The sequence below is a fragment of the Botrytis fragariae genome, assembly GCF_013461495.1.
Source record: "Botrytis fragariae strain BVB16 chromosome Unknown tig00000225, whole genome shotgun sequence".
NCBI lineage: Eukaryota > Fungi > Ascomycota > Leotiomycetes > Helotiales > Sclerotiniaceae > Botrytis > Botrytis fragariae.
In genome coordinates this window covers 855,774-878,557 of record NW_023501002.1, presented here as the reverse complement: position 1 = coordinate 878,557, position 22,784 = coordinate 855,774, and the positions used below count along the sequence as shown (strand labels likewise).

Sequence of the window (22,784 nt, the reverse complement as noted above, 5' to 3'; positions counted from 1 at the left end):
CTAAAGTAAAAAGAAACCAATAGGCGTGAGTCTGTTCCCAGCGCTCTTTGATGTCGTCGCACTAGCGGCACTACCAGTCACTGTACCAGTTCCCATTCCCGCGTCACTAGTCGAACCACTTTTCGTTCCAAAAGTTCCCTCTTCATTTTGAGGAAATGCAGTTGCGGATGATGTAGAATAAGTCCCCTTAACCCCACCAGCCGAGCATTTATCCGGCACTCCTTTGGCAATAGCAGATGCAGCTCCCCAACTAGGACCAAAATTTCCCTCTCTGGCTCGTTGCATGGTGAGGAAAGAGGCATAAGACCATGTAAGATCTACTGCACTTAAAGCAGTACCATTTTCGCGAGAAAATTGTTCGGCTAGTGCTCCGTCTTCTGGTGTGTATCTTTCGGCGATCGATACAAAACCATCTGCATAATCTTGCATGGCTTTGATGATATCCTTGAATTGACTCGAATCACTTGCAAATGTACCTGTCTGTATTCCGGGGACTAAGTCTGTGAAAAATTCATGACTAATGTCGGTCACGGTAATGCTTTCTGTGCTGTTATATGTCCATAGAGCATCATAAAGCTGTTCTGCTGCAGCGTATGTGCATATATACCATGGATTTCCTCCTTGGTAAACATCCTCAGCATAACGTCCGATAGCTGCAGCTTGTCCTGTTGATGCATTTGCATTGATAGTATAGATAGAGCGGAAAGAGTCGACCAATATTTTATGGTTTGCAAGAGCGCGGTCTGAACAAGGCTGGAAAGTTGTAGAATCACATCCCACAGCTTGATCAGGGTCAAAGGTATGTATCGAAGTCAAGATTGAATTACAATCCAATCCAGAACGATCATAAGTTGTTGATTGTACTTGGATGTTTGAATCAATGCTAGTTCCATTCCAATAATCCTGTAGCATGCACAGAACCTCGGGGGCTTGCTCCTCGCAGTCGTTACATGATTCTCCGAGGGCAGTGGCGAATTTTGCTCCTTCTACCAATGCTCGATGTTGAACCGCGGTGGTGAAAAAAGATGATCCATTAATTTCTTCCCATAAATCAAAGCCGGAGAAGTTCCAATACTGAGAAACATATGCCAAGTCGTTCCGAACAATTGGCCAGATAATCTCCTTGACCGTATCATTTTGTCCCAAGGTAAGGCGATCGTTACCAAATGAAATCAAAGCTATGGCACGTAAAGCTGGTCCATCACGTTGAGGGCGTCCCCATTCACCTAAAAATGCAGTTTCGTTGGTGTAATATTTTGGTTCTGCCAAACCTGCTCCTGTCGCTAAGTCTCCAGATGGATTCTCGACGGTTTGTAGTTTTGCCTGAGCAGTAACATAATCTTCAATAAGAGTTTGGAGGCTTGAATTGCCAATATCAATAAGATATTTGAAAGTCAAAGCCGAATCACGAGTCCAAGTGTAAAAGTCTAATCGAGATTGGTGTCAGCGTTACCTACCGAGCTTACGGTGTCGGTTGACTCACAATTAGGATCAACTGTACTTGGGCTTGCAACAACAATTCCGGCACTCGCACCCTGAGCTTTGGAACCATCGGGACCGATGTTATTTAGGATACCCTGAAGGGAGATCGGACTTTGAGCCGTCAAATAATTATCAACTGTACCCGTCGTACGTGTAGATAATTTGGGATGTTCAAGGCTTTTGGCCGAAGATAAAACCCCAGCCACAAATCTATTCAAATATCAGCACATTTCAAACGTACCAGGGATGAAAGGATACGACTTACGCAGTAGTTCGTTCCCACAGCATGGTTGTAGAGCAGATAGGATATTTGGAATTTAGGTATTGTAAGCAAGTTGTGGATATCAAATTCTGAAGGATGAGGATTGATTAAAAGCGCGCAACGATTGCCCGCGTGAGCCAATAAAATTTAGGAAAGAAGTTTCGAGTCCACAATTACCACTAATGTTATTGTTAAATGTTGTGGTCGGCGATATTCGATTCAACAAGAGAAGGAGTCAAACAGAAATGAATGTATGGTGAGAGGAAGTACTTGTAATCCTCCACCACAAGACATGCAATTGAGTTTATGTGCCAAAAAGAAAGGCTAATTATTATTTATTCTCGTTGTCATTATTGAAATTATTTGAAATGAAACAAAAGCTGGTGAAATTTGTCGATCTATCCACAAATTAGTCCCATAATGTTACTCCAGATTACCAGATCGACCCCCTGATGCATGCTTTAACCTGATCATAATTAGTATTGATACAGCAATATGATCTCGGAAATTACTCTGCGACTACTCTCTTTTGAAGTCGGTAAGAAGATGTAAATCACCACTTATCTCCTCACTCTCGTCGAATTCTAGTACCGGTGAAGATTTCTGAGATCGATAGAACAAGACATATGGTAAGAAACATCAAGAAATCAATTCTTCCCTCATGTGCGAATCGTGCCACCCAAATATTCCAGGGGGGTATTGAAATCACTTAGCGAATGCTGGGGCAGTTGGAACCCGAGTACTACGCTACATATTCATTACCCGTGCTTCCAACCGAGGGAAGCCTCCACAACTTTCCCCACGGCTCGTGGCACCACTTACTTCATCGACCTCGGGAGTTTTTGTGGATAGCGGAATGTATCTGACCGGTCAAGCTCTTAAAAGCTTGAGTCAATAATCGGATTGCACTCCACGAAGTGCTAGAGAGAAGGAGCATTTATTCTTTATCTTAGCTTTTCAACCAGGTTATGCCGGTTGCCCGTGTTCTGAATCCTTCAACTATATCTCGTACTTGTCACGTCATTAAAATGTTGATGCGGTATCGCCGTTGCATAAATCATACATAAGGTTACTGTGTGGCACAGAACTTAGAATTGGTTCTGAGTAAAAAGGTACGTTTTATTTTGGTGTGGGTGGTATTCATGTCTTGCTAGTTCACATAACGTGCTATTTATAAGGTTGTAATGCAGGAGTTGACATAATCGAGTTAAATAGCCTTACTACTAAGACTGCAAGGGGCTGATAAAGATCCCAGAAAAAACCAATCGTATATGCAACTTCAATCTTAGCTTGACTTCTAATAATCAAAACTTATTTACTCGTACGTTCGTCGTAACTTCTATTCCTTCCCTCTTGTAATCTCACCAAGTGAATCCAGGAATATCCCTTTTTTCAAGCTTCATCCAAATATCATCCCAATAAAACATAGCGCCAACCAGAATACGTTTTGGGGATGGAGTTTCTTTGCTTGAGAGGCACAGTCGTGGATTGAAGGCTCGGAAAAACTGTTTATTGTTAGTAATGGCCCAGACAGGTAACTAACGCGTCAGGAGTCAGGATTACTTACCATCAAAGGAGTCTTCATCAATTCAATCATTGCAAGATCCTTACCCAAACAACTTCGAGTACCATATCCGAAAGTAGCAAGATATTTATCAAAGACTTTGCCAGCTTCTCCATTGTTTTCCAACCATCTTTCAGGTCTGAATTCATCCGCGTCTTTTCCATAGACTGCCGGATCACGATTCGCCATGTAAGCAGTGCTGGTAACTTCAGTTCCAACTGGAATGGTTTTTCCATCGATTACAAGTGGAGCATGATCAGCTTGGACGAGACGAGGGAAGATATTAGGAGCCGATGGACATAAGCGCAAGGATTCTTTGACACAAGCAACGTAGTATGGACAATTCTTGGAAACTTCTGCCGCGGCCGGGACTGGGGTGGATAAGACACCACTGTCGAAAGCGGCGTCAATCTCAGCTACCATTTTAGCGTATACTGTAGGATTGGAAAGAAGGTAGGCCATCATCGCTCCCATGGTCGTTCCGGTAGTATCGGCACCGGCTGTGAACAATAACATACATTCGGCTCGGATGTGATCTTCGGTGAGTGGTTGACCTTGGGCATCGCGAGCCTCATAGAATCTGATTTGTTAGCCTTCTCTAAGACATAAAAGAGAGGGTTGTCATACGATTGTAGCAAGTCAACTCTGCCTTTGTCTTTTCCTCCCTCGGCAAGTTCCTTTTGTCTAGCTTTCATGATTCTGTTCGTCCATCTGATTAAGAACCCCATTCCTCCCTTATCCTTTTCACTAGAGACAAGGAATCGTCCAAGCCAAGTCTTCTTGATGAACTCAACGAAAGGATACATTCTGCCAACAATACCAAAGTAAAAAAATCCTTTATGGAGTTCTTCAATCAAATCATCAACGTCAGTAGCAGTATCCACAAATCCAAAAGCTTCTCCAAATCCAACCAAGCTGATGACATCAAATGCGGCAAAGGTTGCCCACCTCGACATATCAAAAGCTTTGTTTTGTTGAGCAAACATATCATTCAATTTTCTGATCCAAGCAATGATAATGTCGTCAATGAGAGGTTCATTCTTGACCATCTTAGACATCGAGTACGGTCCGGCGATTAATCGACGGAAGTGAGCATGATGCGAATGTTGTTGCATATTGAAGACTGATTCTCCTGGACCAAGTGCACCAGTAACGTACCATTTTGTCTTAACAGCTTGACGATGGTAAATTTGAGGTAGGGAAAGAGCTGATGGGATTAAGAGTTCGGTTGGTGATATTCGAAGAATGTTTGCTATGACTGCATTAGAACTGAAGATTATATGATCGGGTCAAAAGTTGTACACACTATTTTTTTCTTTGAGTAGGCGGTCATAAGTTTCCAATTCGATACCCCTGATGTTCTGATATGTGTGCCAAAGTCTGGTTACTGATCCCCAAAAGGGACCATCAAAATCTTTGAGAGGATGGAAATATCTGTAATAGACAATCTGGTATATGAATGGCACAAGAAAGGCAATGGCAAGACCGCCAGCCAAGTTCGGGCCCGTTAAGTATTGGCCGAATCTAGACGCAGGTGTGTCTATTCCGACAATCTTCGTAGTTCCGTTTAGAGCATCCATTTTGGTTGCTACCGGAGACAATAACAAATTGAGTAGAGTATAACAGTTGAAGAATACACAACTGAATGGAGATAAAGAATCTGTGTCCCTTTTGAAGAGTTGAACATATATATATATATGCGTGTGTGTGTGTGTATGTGTGCTTACAGTCTGGGCCTTCATCAAAATGAACTCGGCTCTTTTCCGCACACTGCTGACTATGCGTTCCAATTCTTTTTCTCTTCCATGCCAACCTCATGCTAGCCGAACCAAGATCTCCGGCCTCGCCAAACCCCACTTATATCTAATATCTCACCAAAATGCCAATAATTGCTGAACAAATAAACAGTAGTTCTGACCAGAGGGGTTTGCGGAATTGTAAACTATGCTCACATCATCCAGCCTGCTTCTTCCGCGGAGGCTCTCTCGATTTTTCAACGGGTGAAATGGTAAGAACCCCCGCAATCCCGTGCTCACGACTCCTTTGGAAACTGGGGGTAAGATCTCGCAACTTGCATCTCCGGATCAGTGATTCATTAGATTTCTGGGGTCATCCTGTTATCGATACTGATTTAGAAGCACTCAAGTTTATATCGAATAAAATTGCAGAAATAGTATATGTCCATTGCCTCTCAGACAGTATGCTGGGGCAGTGCGGAAATATTTTCATGCAATTCCGTGGAGAAGAACGGTGCATCATTCCAATTTATTCTTTCTCTAATAGATTAGAAGGCCTTTGAGCCCTATAGGGCTCAAAAAGGTCGAGTTTTGAACTATAGAAATTTGAAGTTGCACATGAATGGAGTTTGCAGTCAATATTTTAACCCTCAAACCTTAAACTGGTGTAACCAACTTAATTTGCCTTGGGGTGCATTCTGCCACGAGAAAACGTGAAAATCACGACTGAACCAAACGAACGGTGCTGATACAAGCATTTTTAATCAATCCAAGACTGCAAGAAGACATGCACCTGTATCCTCAATTGGCATTGATCATCTCGTAATACCAAAATATAAGGTGACATGCTGAGATGAGATGACGAGAAATTCCATGTAATTGACTCGTCAATAGAGACTAATGCTATCGTAATCCTTCTTATCATTACTCTCCTAATAATTCACGATTTGAACAATGTCCGCGGCAGTACACTCTCACATTGATCCAGCACTGCCGGAAAACGCAATGACTCTTGAGCGTTACGAGGAAATTTCCCGTAATTCCCCCATGAAGCCATCAGTCTAATGCAATGAGCCTCGAGATGTGATCTGCAAGATATAGAACTTTCTGAATGGCAGTGGTAGGTCTCCAATCTCTTATTCCTGACGAGCTGGTTGGACACTGAGATCCTGTCGCCACACTCACGGCATCTAACTTGCAGGAATACGAAAATTGCGAACGGCCTTCATGTCAAATTTCCTGCAATGCCCAGAAGTTTCATCAAATATTGTATCACTAATTATACGATAACCAAGGAATTCGACTCACAAACATCCTATGTGTTCGTCTCAGAGTAGACTATGGTTTGCCAAAAGCTTGAGTAAGTAAACATTCTCCGCGGTCTGCATTTTCCTCTTTAGGTAGTCTGCATTAGGTATCTCCACGGCCGGAATAGATTTCCCTGTTTAATTATGTACGCGCAGGAACAAGACATTATCTCAAAAGTCTTAGTCCATGCATGTGATGGTCAAGTCAACCAAACACAAAACACCCGGATGATTTTCTGAGTGTATTTCGCTGAATGATGCCATACCATAATAAGCGTGTACCGGAGTTAGTATTATATCTCTATTTCGTTCAAAAGTACTATGTAACCGGGCCTTTCTTGATAGGTTCGCTTCATCCTGTAAGGCTATAAACCTTCAAGGTTCATATTGCCCAATTTGGCAGTTTAATAATGAAGAAAAGTGGATACGCTAAATTCCGCACCGTAGTTACGGAAAGCATTTCTGCCATGCGTCTTTAGGATTTCAGGAGAATTAAACTATGGAGACGATTCAAGCGAATTAGCCAGCCGTTTTAGGTAGCATCGGAGTGGGAACGATTTGATACTACATCGCCAAGCATGGTACATCGTAACACTCGATACAGAAGATGTCAGGATAGTGCACTATTCTCCGTAGGAATAGAATGATACTGTGATAGAATTCCATTCATGACGCCTGCTAGCCAAATTGGGTAGAAATTGACATCTTAATGGTAACTCAGTAATGGCGGAATAGGAGTATAGCCTTATGGTATCGGCAATGTGAGAGAGTATTGAGACATCCATAAATATCCCCTTATCCTCCTTCGAAGTAACACTATCCATCCATTCAACAAGCTTCCAACAATCAACATTATCTATAAAGCATTAAGACGTCAGTCATTCACATCTTCTGAACATTAAACATTCTCCTAAACCAATATTCTCGGGTTTCTCATCCCATTCATCCTACAAATCTCTTCAAGATGTCAAACTTAGATTTGATCATAGCAAATACTCATTTATCCATTCTCTATCTATTTCCTGTTGCCATCTTTGGCCTCTTTCTCAATCTTTATCGCAAAGCTATCCTCGGAAGATCAAATCATCAAAAGTCACAAGCTGGTGATGCATATGCGGCTGTGGAAAAGACCACTATTTACGAGCCTCATGCTGCCCAAAACTCACTTCGAGATCTAATTGAGATCGATGGAGCTGGAACATGGCCTCCTACAACTGTATATGGTGATGCTTGGCCAGAAGTCCTTCGACCATTCCACGACATCTATCAAGCTATGGCACCTGCTCTATCAATTGCAGAACTTAGTGGCGATGATGTCAAGAACTTTCAACGATGCTTGGACTTCCGTGTACAGATGAGAACACTTTACAATGATCAAGTCAACATGGAAGAAGTAAAGGCCCTCTTAGATGCAGCAGAAAATGATGAGAGCGTTCTATCACGGGCAGCTTGGAATGGTCTCTTCGCTTGTATTGCCTTGTCCAGACACTCTTTCCGGTGAGTACCAATATTCTTTGTCGCACAAAAAAATGAAATTCTCGCTAACATTTACAAAAGATGGGGAACAATCCCCATAGTCAAACTTGCTCAGGAAGAAAAAGTCGTCGATTTCCCTGCCTGTCTCGACCTCGCATGGCCATACCTTAAGAGACGATACGGTGTCACATCTCAAGGTGGTAATGTCGCAAGTAACTACCTCTGCAACTTTGATGATAAAGATCAAATTGTCTACCCGATCAATCCCACAATGGACGATCTCATTCAATCTGCCGAATATCACTTTGGTCATGTCTTCCCTCACATTGAAAGAGAAGCTCTCCCAATCTACCATATGGTAACTAGAGCTATTCAACAATATTCTAATGGCGACCGCGTTGGCACCCTACAATCGCTCAAAGGAATCAACAAGGAATTGCGCACACCCCTCAAGACCTATTACGAAACCATGCATGAATCCAAGATTTCGCGAAAAGTTTGGATGCATTATGCACAAGGATTTCAAGGCTGGGCTGCAGGTGATATCGACCCTGTCACCGGAGAATATACTGAATACGACGGTCTGTCAGGTAACCAACTGTTATTACCGCAGATCATGGATGCTTTCTTAGGACTTGAGAGATACTTAAACGAGGAAAATACGCAACGCTACATGCCAAACTTACAACGCAAATTCCGTGAAACAATCGCTGAGCATAGCTTCCGTAATGAGGCTAAGACAAAAGGAAATGACGAGATCGAGGAACAAATGAACAACATTGTCAAGCAAATGAGAGTTTTCAGAACAGCGCACAGAGTTAGGGTCAAGCCATACTTGAGTGTACCCGCTCCAGAGCGTATGATCATGACAGCTGGAAAGTCTGTGCTGGAGAAGGGTGATGTTCATGATTACGAGTCTGCTATTGCACCTCTGGATAAGATGTTGAAGGATAGACTATTGGCCACAAAATAGATTAGATTGTGGTATGCTTTTCTCGTTCATTCAACGCCAAGACACAACAGGGTTACTCAAGCTCCAAAGTTACCTGTTCGCCTTACTATTTTCTTTTGTTTGTCGAGGTTGGCAGGGTAGGATGGCGCTTCTTTGGGTTTTTTCTCCTTCTGGATATATGTTAGGGTTAGGGAAATAGACAAAAACATTAATGCGATGATGATTTAAACCTCGAAAATCTGATAGCGGACACAATTGATTGGTGACTCCACTTGGCAATCCTCTGGTCATGGTATTCTCAAGGTACCAGTGGCATTGCACGGAATGAGTAGGTGAGGTATATCTGGCAGTCCTATGATTGGTGACTTCTACCTACAGTCCTGTCGTGGTGCTCTTTTTGAGCAGGCTCAAGGTGACATTGTTCCAAAGAAGCATGCATAACGTTACCATGTGAAAAAGATATCTAGAAGTAGGTATCTTAGATGAGGTTGATATTGAGATACCCCACTTTCATGTGGCACGACTTTGCCGCTCCGCCACATAAAGTAAATCTAGATGTAACCTTCACCCGGGATTCCCAAGTCTTATGTAATCCGCTCCCATCCATTTTTACCATCAAATGTAACTCCGGAAATGAAAAAATCCCAAATCCTATTCTTTTTGGAAACATTCCACTCTTTTTTGCTATACGCCTTTTGATAGGATTCTTTACATGTCAAGCTCGAATTATATGAAATTAATGGTATGAATACCCGGACATACCTACTTCGCCTGTGTAGTACGGCATAATTGATTCATCGTTGTGTGGGGTTGCACGTGTCAACACAAGACACTCTTGTCATCTGTTTGTTACTTCTTGGCAATGACCTGACGGCAGGACGATCGATGCAGAGCTGAACATCATTGGCAGTCTGTTTGAATGGACTTGGCGGGCCCATATGTATGAGCTTAATATCTTACTTTCAAAATCTCGGAATACCTTCAAATGTCCTCAAATCTCAAATTAGAATATCACCGACTACAGTAATCATTGGGTTGTCTTCCCTATTGCTTTGTCTTGCGCTGACAATCAAATCTCACCGAACCACATTGGGGCTCCAAGATTTTATGTTGATTAGCATGCATCTTGGTCTCCGGAGATATTCTTATGGATGCTGATGATGTATGACTAACTTCGTGATATTCGACCACTCTGCTGTATGATTGAGTGAGCTTACTCTAATCTTTGTCTGCTGAGCTGATAAAGGATTACGCATTTCATCAATGCTATAGTCCATTGTTTTGTAACGGCATTTTGACGCGGCATTCAAGACAGGATATTAGTAAGGTATTGCTTTTCACTCAATTCCGTACATCCGGCCTCCAAATTGGGATGGATTTAGCTCATTGTTTCCAGGGTTGAGTTCGAATACAGCTTCTTATGTCAAATCTCTTCTCGTTGGCATCATATTTTCTACCCCCCTTATTCTTATCTGCAGAAATGTAACAAAAAAAGTAAAATATATGAATGATTGGCTGATATCACGACCAGAATTACAAATGTGCAACAGAAGAACTAGAGAAATCCAAGGAATTTGTAGATGCAATAAAAGGAGTAATTTCCCAAATTTAAAATAAAATGTTACTTTGATCCGTGTCAAAACAAGACAGGCTCCCTCTCGATCGAATATCAGCTTTCGGACTTTGAGTGTGTGCATTATTTGATTTTCTCGAGCTTAAACGACATTACTTCAAGTTCACTCACAACGAAATCCAATCCTGCTGCAATGTTACATACATTGAATGAGGCATGGCAATTATAAGTCACTACTCTTCAAACCAGAAATAGTATAAACTGTGGGAAAGCGAGAGTCTTGTTGTTAAGATATGTTGAGCTTGTCGAAGATAGCACATTAGGTGATGAAGTGGGATGAAGTGATTTGGAGGATATGATAATATTGTTGTTGATGGAGATTGATGTAGGGTATGATCTCCTCCTTTTATATATTTGTGCTTGACACTCATCAGAGATGGATGCTAATGCATTCCATCCCATTAACTTGAGCTTTTCTGATTTTACATACTGGCTAACTCTATAACACTGAGTCTTTCAAGCGTATTTTTAGATTTGGGGTTTCTCTGCCGTCTACACCAAATTCGCATGGATAAGAGACACTTTACCTATTCAACATTTATTGTTTCGTTGAGATACAACTGCAACCTCCATCAAGTAGGTCACACACCTGAATTTTGCCGTGTATGGGAAATGACATAGCATGAAAGAGAGTAGTAAGCACCAACTTCACTATAGAGGCCTATGTTAGAGATTCTTTTTACACATACAAAAGATATTTGAGGCAAAATGTTGTATTGATGATTAAATTCACGCGAAGTGAGGTTGCGCCCGGGTGTTACTCTGCTCGAGGTTTGAGGTGTGATATAAAACATTCTTAAATGCCAATATCTGCTGTTGATTAATTTTCCTAATTGAACTTGATAGCGACATCTGTGAATGTCCAACCAAATGTATGACTTGAGGATGTATCATCTTTAGGTGCCTGGCTAAGTAAATGGTCACTCGTCAAGACCTTGGCTTGAACCACATAATACTTCCCAAACAGCTATTGGTAACTGGTGTGACACTTCTCGAAGAAAAAGAAACAGACTAGTGAGACTTCCATCGGATTAAATACCTAAATTATCCGGATTCTCGTGGATGTGGCAGGATTGCCCGAAGTCAATCATGATGAATTGGAATAAGCCCACGTCACACAGCATCATCCGGCAATCCTTAATTCTCCAAGACGTTGTACTAAAGACTTTTTATCCGTAGCTGATTTCAGGTCTACCGACACAGTAAATATAAAGATTTAGTCGTGCCTTTGGTGGCGTACTGCCGTTCGAGGCCCATTGTCTTCTAACGATTGAGATGGGGTAATCAGAAAATGGTAGTTCGACAGTTCTCTGATGCAATTCATGGTAGTCAATTGACGGGCTAGCTATTTAAAGATTTCAGGAAAAGGATAAAGTAAAGATTGAAATTTTCTGTCATTCATCCTTTCACACTACCCTAAACTACCGTTTTCTCCGTTGTCGAATTCCTATACTCTTCCAATCATACATTTCTTGTTATAAAAACCTTTAAGAAGCTTTGAGGAATATCAATCCGTACCAAACTCATCAGAAGAATGGACGAATGACTGCGACGATACACAGTATCTTTAAATGCCACTTTATTAGAGAATGGGAATCAAGATACCAAATGCCGAGAATCATGGCTTAGTCGAAACTCTAGTATCATCCAGCTAAACGGTCTTATTTTCCTATTCTATTTCGCAACTATTCTTAGGATGGTTAAAGATTTCCAGCCCCAGCTTCTCAAAATCCCAATGTAATTCATTGTGAGAAATTTTACATTCTCAGCACTAGCCGTGGGCTTTTCCCACTGACTGATATCAATATAGCTCTTGCCTTGAACGCAATAACATGGCAAGAACAAACATACGCCGAGACCAATGTACACCATGGCCCATCTTTAGGACGCCCTCGACCTGAGATTAATGCAGACTGGCACGAGCTCCTGACTGGTGTGCAGCAATAGACTTTCATAACTTTGATCGCTTGATACTATAAGCGTGTAGACAAGCTAATTTATCTAAAGCTTACAACGTCGAATTAGAACCCGAGATAATGCAACACTCTACCAGTCAAGATGAGGATGTGAAAGTTCCAGATAGCGACAGATATACAGGAACTCTTAACGTTTTTCATGAACTCCACGTTATTGTAAGTTCAAGTCATACCACATTCAACGCTTTTCAACAGATCAACGAAGATTCAAGAATGTCTTTATACCTACAGCTACCCTGAGGTATGCTGGACAGGTCTGAGCAAAAATGAACGGGAAGTAAATCGTATACACAATGATACTATCAACCTCAAATCCTTTTCGGTGATTCATCAACCAGAAACTATGGCAACATTGTCTTGATTTTCTCCGTCAGGCAGCTATGTATCATATGAATGGTCCGAAGGTAGCTTGATGCCAGTGACCAATCAATATATTGATCGGAAGAGATTGGATAACTGAAGTAAAGATAGATGTGTTGATATGATGGAGCCGGAGTGGCTGATGCACCCAACGAAGGGTAGCCTCGAGTTTTCACGAAATGAATTAGGAGTTCATTTTGACATGATTACAATTCCCGCTTATCCTGATAGAGATGGCGACAAAATTTGGTAGTCATATCAGTTCTGAACATCAAGATTGTGAAGTAAGTTTGTGAATAATGAGACCTGCAAAGACTTTCGCAAACTATATATAGACACACAGCCAATCATCAAGAGAGAAGTACGGGTTGAAATCGCCTAACCAGTTCACGTCTTAACTTCGATGTTAGCATTGCTAGACTCCATCAATGCTAACAAACCTCACGTGAACCTTCTCAGTAATCTCCACATTCTGTGGCTCCAAAGCCAACCCATCTACCATAGTCCTCTGATCCGCCCCTACGCCCCTTCTCGGCATCATCGCCGCGTATCCCTTTCTTTTCACTGCCTTAAGATTGGTCCCATTATCTCTAACTTCTGTCGCTGCGATTTTCCTGCCAAGAACCCTCGCATAATCATCCGCTTTACTAATCGCATCTTTGATTGCCTGTTCCCTCCCCATTATCCCAGTGGCCTTTTTTGTCTCCTCGGTCAAAGACCAACTAGCCGAGCGAATCTCTGCGTTGGGCATGATCAATATAGAACTCGCCACTTCAGCGAGCTTCTCAAAGTCTTGAAACGTGACTTCGAAATGTGAAGATGCTTCGTGAACACGAGCCCAAGGTTCGCCGTTAGAATCATAGTCTGGAGGCTGCCAAGAGCGCGTGCGAAGATTAGTCATGGAGTAAATAGTTACTGGAGGCTCTTGACTTGCAGCGTTGGAAGAATTCGAAGATTGTGATGGTTTTGTGGATAATTGCTTGAAGAGAGCTTGAAGATTATTGGATGCTTGGGTGACTGCCTCTGAAACCGATGTTTGTGAGGTGCCTTCCGATGTTACGGCAATGACTAAATTGCCACGTTCAGCTGGGAGTTGCACTTGTGAGGTGCCTTGAATGTGAATTTCGAGTGGTGATGCTGACATTTTGAGGAGCTAGATAATCTAATAGTGGTTGCTGTTAGATACTGGCAATGGCATAATAAGGGACTCCATCTCGCGGCTTTTATATTGGTCGGGGGAGTATCACGTGAAAGTATGACTCCTCGTATGTGGCAAAATGAATCACTGATCCCACAACTTTATGCTGAAGGATGCGGGGAAAGTCTAGTGATATTGACATGACTGTGATAGAGTGAGTCCTGACATGCAACACATGTCGATCTTCACCCTTTCCACTGCAAACTGATGGTCTCGCACTTGTGAGAATCCTATCATTTGTATGTCAATAATTCGATCTGGTAAAAATTAAAGCACATTTTGAACGAATGCCGGACCAGAAGGGAAAGTATCGGGGAGTATTCGCACTCCAAAGCGGTCGTTGTGACTGAGATGAGAACGAAACATCAAAGATTGAACATTGAAAATTTCAGACCCTTTCCGGTGTTATGCATCGTAGTTTTGCTTCGGGTATATACTTATACATGACAGATACTGATACATCCTGATCCTACATGGCCTTCGCGTCTATAAGATTGGCTTTCTCTCCTTGTACTGCTCTTCCGCCATGAAATTTTCCTCCACAATCTCAGATTCAGTAGCTTTTTGCGCCTCTTCATCTATAACGACCTCCTCATTCCTTGCCATAGCTGCATCATATTTCCTGACTTGCTCCATAACCTCTTCCTTCGTGATTCCAAACCCATTCTCATCCAAATGAACCTCTTCCTTCGGCGGCAATCCCATCTTCTCCCTTTGTGCCCTAAATCTCTCCTTGATAGTATCCGTCTGCATAATCCTCCATCTTAATTTCCAACCTCCCATTCCCAATTCCTTTATTCTCTGCGTCTTCTCCCCCAATAAATATTCATCCAATCCTCCCGCTTTATCGATCGTCCTCAGCACCTTTGTAGTTACTCTCAATTTTATTTGTCTCCCTAGACTTGGACTGTAGAGACGCTTCCTCTGCACATTGGGTCGCCAATGCCGTCTGGTCTTAATTTCATTCTTCTCCGAAACTATATTTCCATAACGAATCTTCTGGAGACCGTAAAGACCGAAATTGGATTGTTTGTAGAATTGCGAGGGGCCGTAAGGGTATGGCGGAACGTCTGCGTGCTCGACTGCTAGCCTTTGTTTTGTGGACTTTGCGAAGATGCGAGTAGTGGAGGTGAAGGTTCGTGTGAAAGAGCGGAAAAAGGAGGGGTGGATTGACGGGAGAATGGGCATGGTGGAGGAGGTGACGCGGGGCGCCGAATCTAATCGTGTATAGCGTCGATTCTCAGCTCGTATTGAGGTTGAATAGTCCCTGTGGCTAGGAGTTCATTAATGATTGACTTCGCGATAGAGTTGCAAAATTGCTTCTTCTGGCCGAGTATCAAATCCATCGTTTCGTTTGTCCCTTATCACCATAAATTTTAGTTCCGGATAAGATGTGAGCCTGAGGCCAAATGTTCAAAAATGTAGGTTTTTATTTCTACACGACCTTCATAGAGTTCAAGGCTACAAGAAACCCGACTCAATTCATTCACATGTTGTTTTATTCATTTCCTTCAAAGATTAGATGGTAGTACCTTCTTTGTGTATTTTTGCTTGAACGTATTCAACTCAAACACACGGTATCTTTTGTTTATATTGTATTTGTGTCTCAAGTGGTGATTATCAGATCCATTACTCAATCTCCGTTGATCACACCTTCAAAAATGACAGCCAGATTTTGCCTTGCTACCTTGGTAGCAATGCATTTAAATTCGCCCCAGTTATGAGGCTTCTCGCTGACCATGCTATTCATTCCCTGCCAAATTCGCGCGTTGTCCTATCCGATAGCCAAAAGGAACTCCCCAAGATCAAAATTACAATCTTATTTTTTCTGTCTAGGCAAGTAGACTTTTATTCTGCATGCCGACCAATCTGAAGACTTGCGCCATTATTCGTCTGCCGGGAGTCTTCGCACATCGATCGTTTCTCAATAAATCTCGAGCGTTGACAGTACCCTCGGAATGTTCCACTTGGGGTTCTCGCTGCGCTTGTATTCTTCCAAAATCTCCCGTGCCAGCTGAACCAGAAATTCCTCTCGTCTTCCATCCTTTCTCTGCATATAAATTGGTGAACCTTGTTCATAATCAATCCCTTGACTCGCTCTATATAATCTTTCAAAACAGGGGTTTCTGAAATCATATCCGAAGTCATAGATGAAGTTTTCAAGGGATGGTAACACTCTTGCTATAGTATTTCCGAACGAGTTGGGAAGCGTTTGCAGCCCCTCGTGACTAAGACTGTCTTCGTAGAATACGGCCATGGCGATATTGCGGACATCTTTCATAACTCTGCCCTCTGGTTTATCTCTGATCTGGGTCAAAGCATTTTTGATCCATTTCACCCAGCCTACTTCTACCAAAACTATGTCTATTCTCGGGTCGAAGACCACGATTCCCAGCCTCGGATAGCGGGCCAAATTGCTCTTGTGATATCCGAGATATGTTCTCCGTGAATCACAATTCACGAAGTATAGAGTATGCGGGCTGAATGTTCTGGGACGCCCATATCGTAAATGCTCCACTGGGACAATGTGCCCTTCTTGAGCCTCTAGTGCAAAATTCCATATATGAAGCTGTAACTCGATTGGGAGAAGAGCGAACTGTGGAAAGCTCGACATGATGCAATTGATTGTAGGTTAATTTTGATCGGAGGAAATTGAAGCATGAGAGAACTACCTGATATTTCACACTTTGACAGTTCCTTCCGCAGTAATTACTTATGGCAGTATGTAAACAAATAATGGTCACTCAATCAAAGATTCAACCGAGGGGTAAGAGGCGAAGGCTGAAGCTGACTGCTGCCGATTGCAGCTAATCCCTGTTAGTTTACTACCCCATCAAATCAGACCGACCAGCTTCACATGTATTTTCTTCTTTTGACGTACTTCCTCAAAGATTACAGCACATTCGTTATCAACTCATCTCCACCAAACATTCGCGGGAACAAGGCAACAGAGCATGCAGTTATTTTCCAATCTCCCGATTGAATTGCGCATCAAAATTTGGGAGCACGCTCTTCCTGGCGGGAGAAATATTGAGATCTATCCAACTTTCGTGAGTCGTAAAGAGATCGGATGGAGTGCTGTACATTGTAAATGCTCAGCTCGCTGTCATCGTCTGCCCTCTATAGCCCACGTCAATTCAGAAGCTCGAGCTGTATTTTTCCGCCACTTTGCTACTTGTTTCAACACGTACGTTCAATGGCAGAACGACACTATCCTCATTCAAAGTACATCGGTCATTAAACGCAACCTACCCCTCGATGCAGGCTCAAAGGAAATACAAGCATTAGACAGAATAGTTTCAGAAAGTCCGAGAAGCTCTGAATTGTCGTCCTTTGCCGTCACAGCAAACCGGTCATGGGCTCGTAATGGGTTACCCCACTTTTTGAAAGCATTCCAAATTTCGGAGCCGCAAAGGTCCCTCAACTTTGGAACTGCAATCCCCGAATTGCTACTCGTTGTGGGCTCCCAATTGCGCTACAAGGGGCGAAGAACTAGCTTCGATGGATTGAGATTGGATTTTTTTGATGATGACCCTATGGACCCCAATCAGCAACTGGAAAGACTCATAACAGAGAACGCCATGAGATCATGGCGGGATATATGGGAGAAGGAGGGGGATGGGACGCCACCACCGTTTCGAATGGTAACTTTCCGAAAAGGTGCCCCAAATTGCTTCAAGGACCTGTGATGATCGTCGGTTAAGGCAGGCACAGGTATCATGGCCTCTTATGTTTGACATTGCAGTTTCTCTTGCAAAAGCTGTATGTTAAGAATTTGAAATATCGATGGGGGCCAATAACTCAGTAGAACAAGTACTGTCTGTATCTTCAGCAATGAACGCTGGTATGCACGGGGTAATGATCGCTTATCCCCTCTCACCCTGTATCGTTTGAATGAAAACATAGGTCAATTGATCCCAGATTGTTACTATTGAGATCGAGATAAGCAACATGCTCACCGCGATCCTTAGTTTTTCTTTGCTCAAGCTACCTCGGTGGGTGTTCATTATGTTTACTGGGGTTGGTGAATAGATAAAAACTGCATTACTTGCTACTAAAGAGCAATTCCCACGTTTCCCTTCACATCTATTATCTAAGTGAAATGAATATCACATGAGAATAAAGCACCTGCGTTGAACCAAGTAACCACAAGCGCACAGGGAATTCTTGGGTCTAGCCCTGTGGATAGAGGATTCAGTATCACGGTTCCAATTGAAAGCTTGCTGTTGTGTGAAGCATCGTCACTCGATCAGAGAGAGGTGGTTTTCCTGCTAGGGTCCAGCACCTTATTTGCACACACTCTGATTGAGAAGAGTTCGAAGAAGCGAAGTGCACCTCACATTAGACCATTTGGAATTCCATCACCATCCATGCGCTGTGCCGTTTCGAGATAGGGCGGATTCGTTTGGATTGTTCAGTTGGAGCTGTGGAATTTCAGAGAGGAACAGAACATTCTACAAGGAATTCTAAATTTATTGCCGTACATGAGAGCTTATTAGTAAGTACCCAATCGTAAGAAGCAACCCTGCAGCATGTCTTCGGGCAGATACTGTGGCCCTTAAGCAGTGTTACTGTATAAATCGACATTCAGTGCGCCGTGGTTTGCAACAAACTACTGACAAACTCGTCAATTGTTTCAAGCTCAGTGACCCCAAAAAGTCTAACTCAATATGAGGTGTGGCATTTCAGCTGTGGTGAATCGTAACGTTTGCCTGAAAAAGGATGGCCGAATGGTGTTGGGTTTCCGGCAAAGTCTCGGTAAAACTACCCATCGTCATCTGTACTAGAGAGTTGAGAGGGTACAACACGAAAACAAAACTACATGCGCCAATGGATGAAAGAGCTCACAACCTGAATGGATATATGGAAATAATATGCACTGAAAATCGATGAATGGTGCCCCAGCTACAATTTTCATTTTATCTAAAGCTGGCTGTTAGACGCCATGCTTTCCGCCTTTACAGCTCGACCCATTGTTGAGCTTCGCCAACGAGACAAATCGAAGATCGAGTCCGTACTTGCATTTGGTAGGTCCGCAGCTCGAGCAGAGAGACTTCAACTGATACTTCATAGGCGATAGGTTACTAGTAGGTCTGAATACTGGCAGTTTACGCATATATCAAGTCAACGAAACTCCGGGCAATGTCGGTTTACTTCGAGAAGTCGAGAAGTTCTCTACTCGAGCAATAGAGCAACTCGCACGAATAAAAGAAGCCAACGTTTTGATATCTCTATCCAATTATTATGTGTCGATTCACGATTTACAGACATACGCTTTGCAGGAACAGTTGACGAGGACCAAAAATGCTTCCACTTTCGCCGTTACATCGAATATTGTCAAAGATCCAGCTACGGGGATACCAGAAATTATATCAAGACTTGCGGTAGCTGTCAAACGAAGGTTGTTAGTATGGTCATGGTATCAATCCGAGATATCATCCGAGACGACGGAGATAACGCTCGCAGAATCCATTCGAACCTTGACTTGGGCATCCGCTACCAAGATCATCTGCGGCATGAACTCTGGATATGTCATTGTAGATGTCAACACGCAAGAAGTCGAAGACATTGTTGGACCAGGGGCTATTGGAGGTGCGACCAGCAACCAAGGCGGTAGATTTGGTGGCATGGGCTCTGCAAGCATGGGTTACATGGGCCTCGGAGGCTATATACCTAAGCCATTGGCAACGAAACTGGCAGACGGAGAGATCCTGCTTGCAAAGGATATCAACTCCCTTTTTATTACGTCGGAAGGGAAACCAATGGAAAAAAGACAAATCCCTTGGCAGCCAGCGCCAGACGCTCTTGGGTATTCATATCCGTATATTATTACTCTTCAAGCGCCGTCTAAAGGAATACTTGAGGTTAGGAATCCAGACACCCTATCACTTTTGCAATCAATACCGCTCCCGAATGCAAATCAGCTTCATTTTCCACCTCCGAATATTAGCCTGGCACACGCTGGAAAGGGATTCCATGTGGCTAGCGAGCGATGTATATGGCGAATGGGTGCTACGGATTATGATTCTCAGATTGATGAGCTTGTAGCAAAAGGACGCTATGATGAATCATTGAGTATTCTTAATATGCTTGAAGATGCACTGCTGCATAACAAAACCGAACGGGTACAGCAGGTTGAAGCTCTCAAGTCGAAACTTTACTTTGATCAACAAATTGAGCAAGCTCAGGCTCTATTTAATCAACGCAGATATCGTGCAGCGATCGATATATTTATTGCTATTGAGGCACCTCCAGAACGTGTGATCAAGTTATACCCGAAGGCTATAGCCGGCGATCTCTCAATCGTCGAGGAGAATAACGGGGATATGGAAACAGACAACGACGAATCGAATGGTAGCGCAAACAGCGATTCTGATTCTAAAGAATCATTGAAACCAGCTGCAGTAAAGAAGTTGATCAAAAATCATCAGAAATCCAGCTCAGATACATCATCCGTCAGATCCTTCATGAGGCATGATAATTCAGACAATGACAATGCAAGTATCAAAGCAGTCCCTGTTGAAGATGGCCCGCTTGAGGGGAAAGACCTTATTACAGCGGCCAAGGAGCTAAATGCATTTCTTGTGGATGCGCGAACTAGATTGAAGAAGTTCCTAGATTCTGAGACTGGCAAGATAATCCCTCCTAGAGAAAATGGTCACGGAGGAACACCTGAACCGACGTTTGACTCCCTCTTGGCTGCTCCCGAATCTGAAACTGAAGCTGATCATGATCGGGAGCAAAAGTTGTTGGAAACAGCAAAATTGGTCGATACCACTCTTTTCCGCTCCTATATGCTATCGATGCCCAGTTTGGCGGGACCACTGTTTCGATTGCCGAATTTCTGTGACCCAGATGTGGTTAATGAGAAGCTCTTAGAGACTGGAAGATACAATGATCTTGTTGATTTCTTCCATGGCAAAAAACTGCATCGTCCTGCTCTTGAGCTTCTCAAGAAATTTGGCATGGGAGATGAAGAGAATGAAGAAGCACCAACACTATATGGACCTCAAAGAACTATCGGATATCTACAACACTTACCTCCCGAAATGATTGATTTGATTCTTGAATTTGCTGAATGGCCTCTACGAGCCGATCCCGATCTTGGTATGGAGATATTCCTAGCAGATACAGAGAATGCGGAAACGTTGCCGAGGGAGAGAGTCCTCAATTTCTTGCAGGAAATTGACATCAATCTCGAGATCAGGTATTTGGAGCATGTGATCAATGAACTCAATGATATGACGCCCGATTTTCATAATCGACTCGTTGGTGCATATATGCAAGAATTAAATCAACGTCAGGACAGAGATTCTGAGGAGTGGAAGGATTTGATGGGACGAATGGTATCGTTCTTGCGGTCGAGTAACATATATTCTTGTGGGAGAGCGTTTGGGTTGATAGACAGAGAAGGTTGGTGTCAATTGTCAAAGGTGCAGCGTAAAGTTATTAACATTCACCATAGATTCTCATTTCTACGAAGCTCAGGCTGTGGTCTTAAGTAACATGGGTTCACATAAACAGGCTCTCGAGATATATGTATTCAAGATCAAGGACTTTGAGAAGGCAGAGGAGTGAGTTCTGACACATCCTCGTTGAGATTGCTTATGCTAACATGCTCAGATATTGTAATCGGGTCCATATGAACCAAGAAGCTTCAACCTCATCGCCAATTCCTACCCATCGGGCTACCACATCCGAGTCGGATGACCCACTGCCTTCTATATACCACACCCTTCTTTCTTTATATTTGAAGCCACTACCCCCGTATAAACCGAACTGGCCACCTGCTTTGGAACTTCTATCCAGGCACGGATCCCGTCTGCCCGCATCCTCAACTCTTGATTTGATTCCGGAGAAGCTTCCCGTGGCAGAACTCGAATCATACTTCCGTGGTCGTATACGAGCGGCGAATTCGATTGTTAGTGAATCCCGAATTGTGGCAGGGTTGAGAAAGAGTGAAGTTGTGCGTGCACAAGCAACATTATTACTAGGGGATGGTTTACCAAATGGTCAGGGAGGAAGGAATAGAAGAGTCGTAGTAAGTGATGAGAGAGTATGCGGTGTTTGCCATAAGAGATTGGGAGGAAGTGTTATTGCGGTCTTGCCGGATAGTTCTGTTGTACATTATGGGTGTTTGAGTCGAGCGAATGTGCAACGCCCATCTTCGTCGCGGGGTTCGTGGGGAGGACGATGATATTTAGATTGTGTGAATGGTAACAGCTACATAGCGACGGAGTTTTTGGGGCAATCGGTAATGCAGCATCAAATATCGAATATTATAATCATGAAGAAACACTTCAATCTTCCTCTTCCACAACCTCTTCCCCATAATTGTCTTCTTCCTTGGCTTCATCAATTACCCCACCATGAACCTTTGATCCATCTGCACTTTCAGCTTCTCGTAGTTTATCTTCCTCCATTCGTGCAGTCAATTCCTTATTGATCCTTTCTTGCATTTCCCCTGTAGCTTTCCGTAATGACCCTAAATATGCGGTTCTCTCACTGACTTTGTCTGATGCAGGCGGCGTAGGTAATTCATGGACGTGCTCAAACTTTTCGTTGTTTGGGGAAGAATATGTTGCCAACAGGACTTGGTACGGAGTGTCAGATTCGGCCGCAGAGGCAGAAGTGGTGGTAGTTGTATCTGACATCGCCATTGTTTTTTGTTCCTTTGATTTTTGGGTAGGTATTCGCAGAATCATAAAGTGTTGTGGAGATCTTCTGTGATTCTTTCAATCGCTGTTTTGTTTCTTCAAGTTTTCGGATTTTATCTGGCGCCGGAGACCAGGTTTAGAATCCCCCGCGAAACTCCAAACAAAGTCCAAACTACGATTT

At 43.0% G+C, this 22,784-nt stretch overlaps 9 protein-coding genes across 9 annotated transcripts; 3 read left to right on the top strand and 6 right to left on the bottom strand.

Moving 5' to 3' along the window:
- Window positions 1-1,770, bottom strand: Bfra_011337 (putative glucoamylase protein; the record flags this gene model as incomplete). The annotated part of the gene is made up of 3 exons (XM_037341665.1): window positions 1-1,427; window positions 1,484-1,692; window positions 1,748-1,770. The coding sequence occupies 3 exons, from the start codon at window positions 1,768-1,770 to the stop codon at window positions 1-3; spliced, it is 1,659 nt and encodes a 552-aa protein (XP_037188477.1).
- A 1,335-nt stretch (window positions 1,771-3,105) lies between these two features.
- Bfra_011336 (putative cytochrome p450 protein) lies at window positions 3,106-4,888 on the bottom strand (the record flags this gene model as incomplete). The annotated part of the gene is made up of 4 exons (XM_037341664.1): window positions 3,106-3,249; window positions 3,312-3,888; window positions 3,936-4,560; window positions 4,615-4,888. The coding sequence occupies 4 exons, from the start codon at window positions 4,886-4,888 to the stop codon at window positions 3,106-3,108; spliced, it is 1,620 nt and encodes a 539-aa protein (XP_037188476.1).
- A 2,427-nt stretch (window positions 4,889-7,315) lies between these two features.
- Bfra_011335 (putative 15-hydroxyprostaglandin dehydrogenase (nad(+)) protein) lies at window positions 7,316-8,800 on the top strand (the record flags this gene model as incomplete). The annotated part of the gene is made up of 2 exons (XM_037341663.1): window positions 7,316-7,848; window positions 7,909-8,800. 2 exons carry the CDS (start codon window positions 7,316-7,318, stop codon window positions 8,798-8,800), a joined length of 1,425 nt encoding a protein of 474 aa, XP_037188475.1.
- A 4,363-nt stretch (window positions 8,801-13,163) lies between these two features.
- On the bottom strand, window positions 13,164-13,892 carry Bfra_011334 (uncharacterized protein; the record flags this gene model as incomplete). The annotated part of the gene is made up of 1 exon (XM_037341662.1): window positions 13,164-13,892. The coding sequence occupies one exon, from the start codon at window positions 13,890-13,892 to the stop codon at window positions 13,164-13,166; it is 729 nt and encodes a 242-aa protein (XP_037188474.1).
- A 540-nt stretch (window positions 13,893-14,432) lies between these two features.
- Bfra_011333 (putative 54s ribosomal protein l24 protein) lies at window positions 14,433-15,134 on the bottom strand (the record flags this gene model as incomplete). The annotated part of the gene is made up of 1 exon (XM_037341661.1): window positions 14,433-15,134. One exon carries the CDS (start codon window positions 15,132-15,134, stop codon window positions 14,433-14,435), a length of 702 nt encoding a protein of 233 aa, XP_037188473.1.
- Window positions 15,135-15,870: 736 nt separating this feature from the next.
- On the bottom strand, window positions 15,871-16,560 carry Bfra_011332 (uncharacterized protein; the record flags this gene model as incomplete). The annotated part of the gene is made up of 1 exon (XM_037341660.1): window positions 15,871-16,560. One exon carries the CDS (start codon window positions 16,558-16,560, stop codon window positions 15,871-15,873), a length of 690 nt encoding a protein of 229 aa, XP_037188472.1.
- A 340-nt stretch (window positions 16,561-16,900) lies between these two features.
- Window positions 16,901-17,635, top strand: Bfra_011331 (uncharacterized protein; the record flags this gene model as incomplete). Its single annotated transcript, XM_037341659.1, has 1 exon — window positions 16,901-17,635. The coding sequence occupies one exon, from the start codon at window positions 16,901-16,903 to the stop codon at window positions 17,633-17,635; it is 735 nt and encodes a 244-aa protein (XP_037188471.1).
- Window positions 17,636-18,891: 1,256 nt separating this feature from the next.
- Bfra_011330 (putative vacuolar morphogenesis protein) lies at window positions 18,892-22,143 on the top strand (the record flags this gene model as incomplete). The annotated part of the gene is made up of 4 exons (XM_037341658.1): window positions 18,892-18,973; window positions 19,020-21,359; window positions 21,412-21,520; window positions 21,570-22,143. 4 exons carry the CDS (start codon window positions 18,892-18,894, stop codon window positions 22,141-22,143), a joined length of 3,105 nt encoding a protein of 1,034 aa, XP_037188470.1.
- Window positions 22,144-22,246: 103 nt separating this feature from the next.
- Bfra_011329 (putative gon7 family protein) lies at window positions 22,247-22,606 on the bottom strand (the record flags this gene model as incomplete). Its single annotated transcript, XM_037341657.1, has 1 exon — window positions 22,247-22,606. The coding sequence occupies one exon, from the start codon at window positions 22,604-22,606 to the stop codon at window positions 22,247-22,249; it is 360 nt and encodes a 119-aa protein (XP_037188469.1).
- Between the last annotated feature and the right edge of the window lie 178 nt (window positions 22,607-22,784).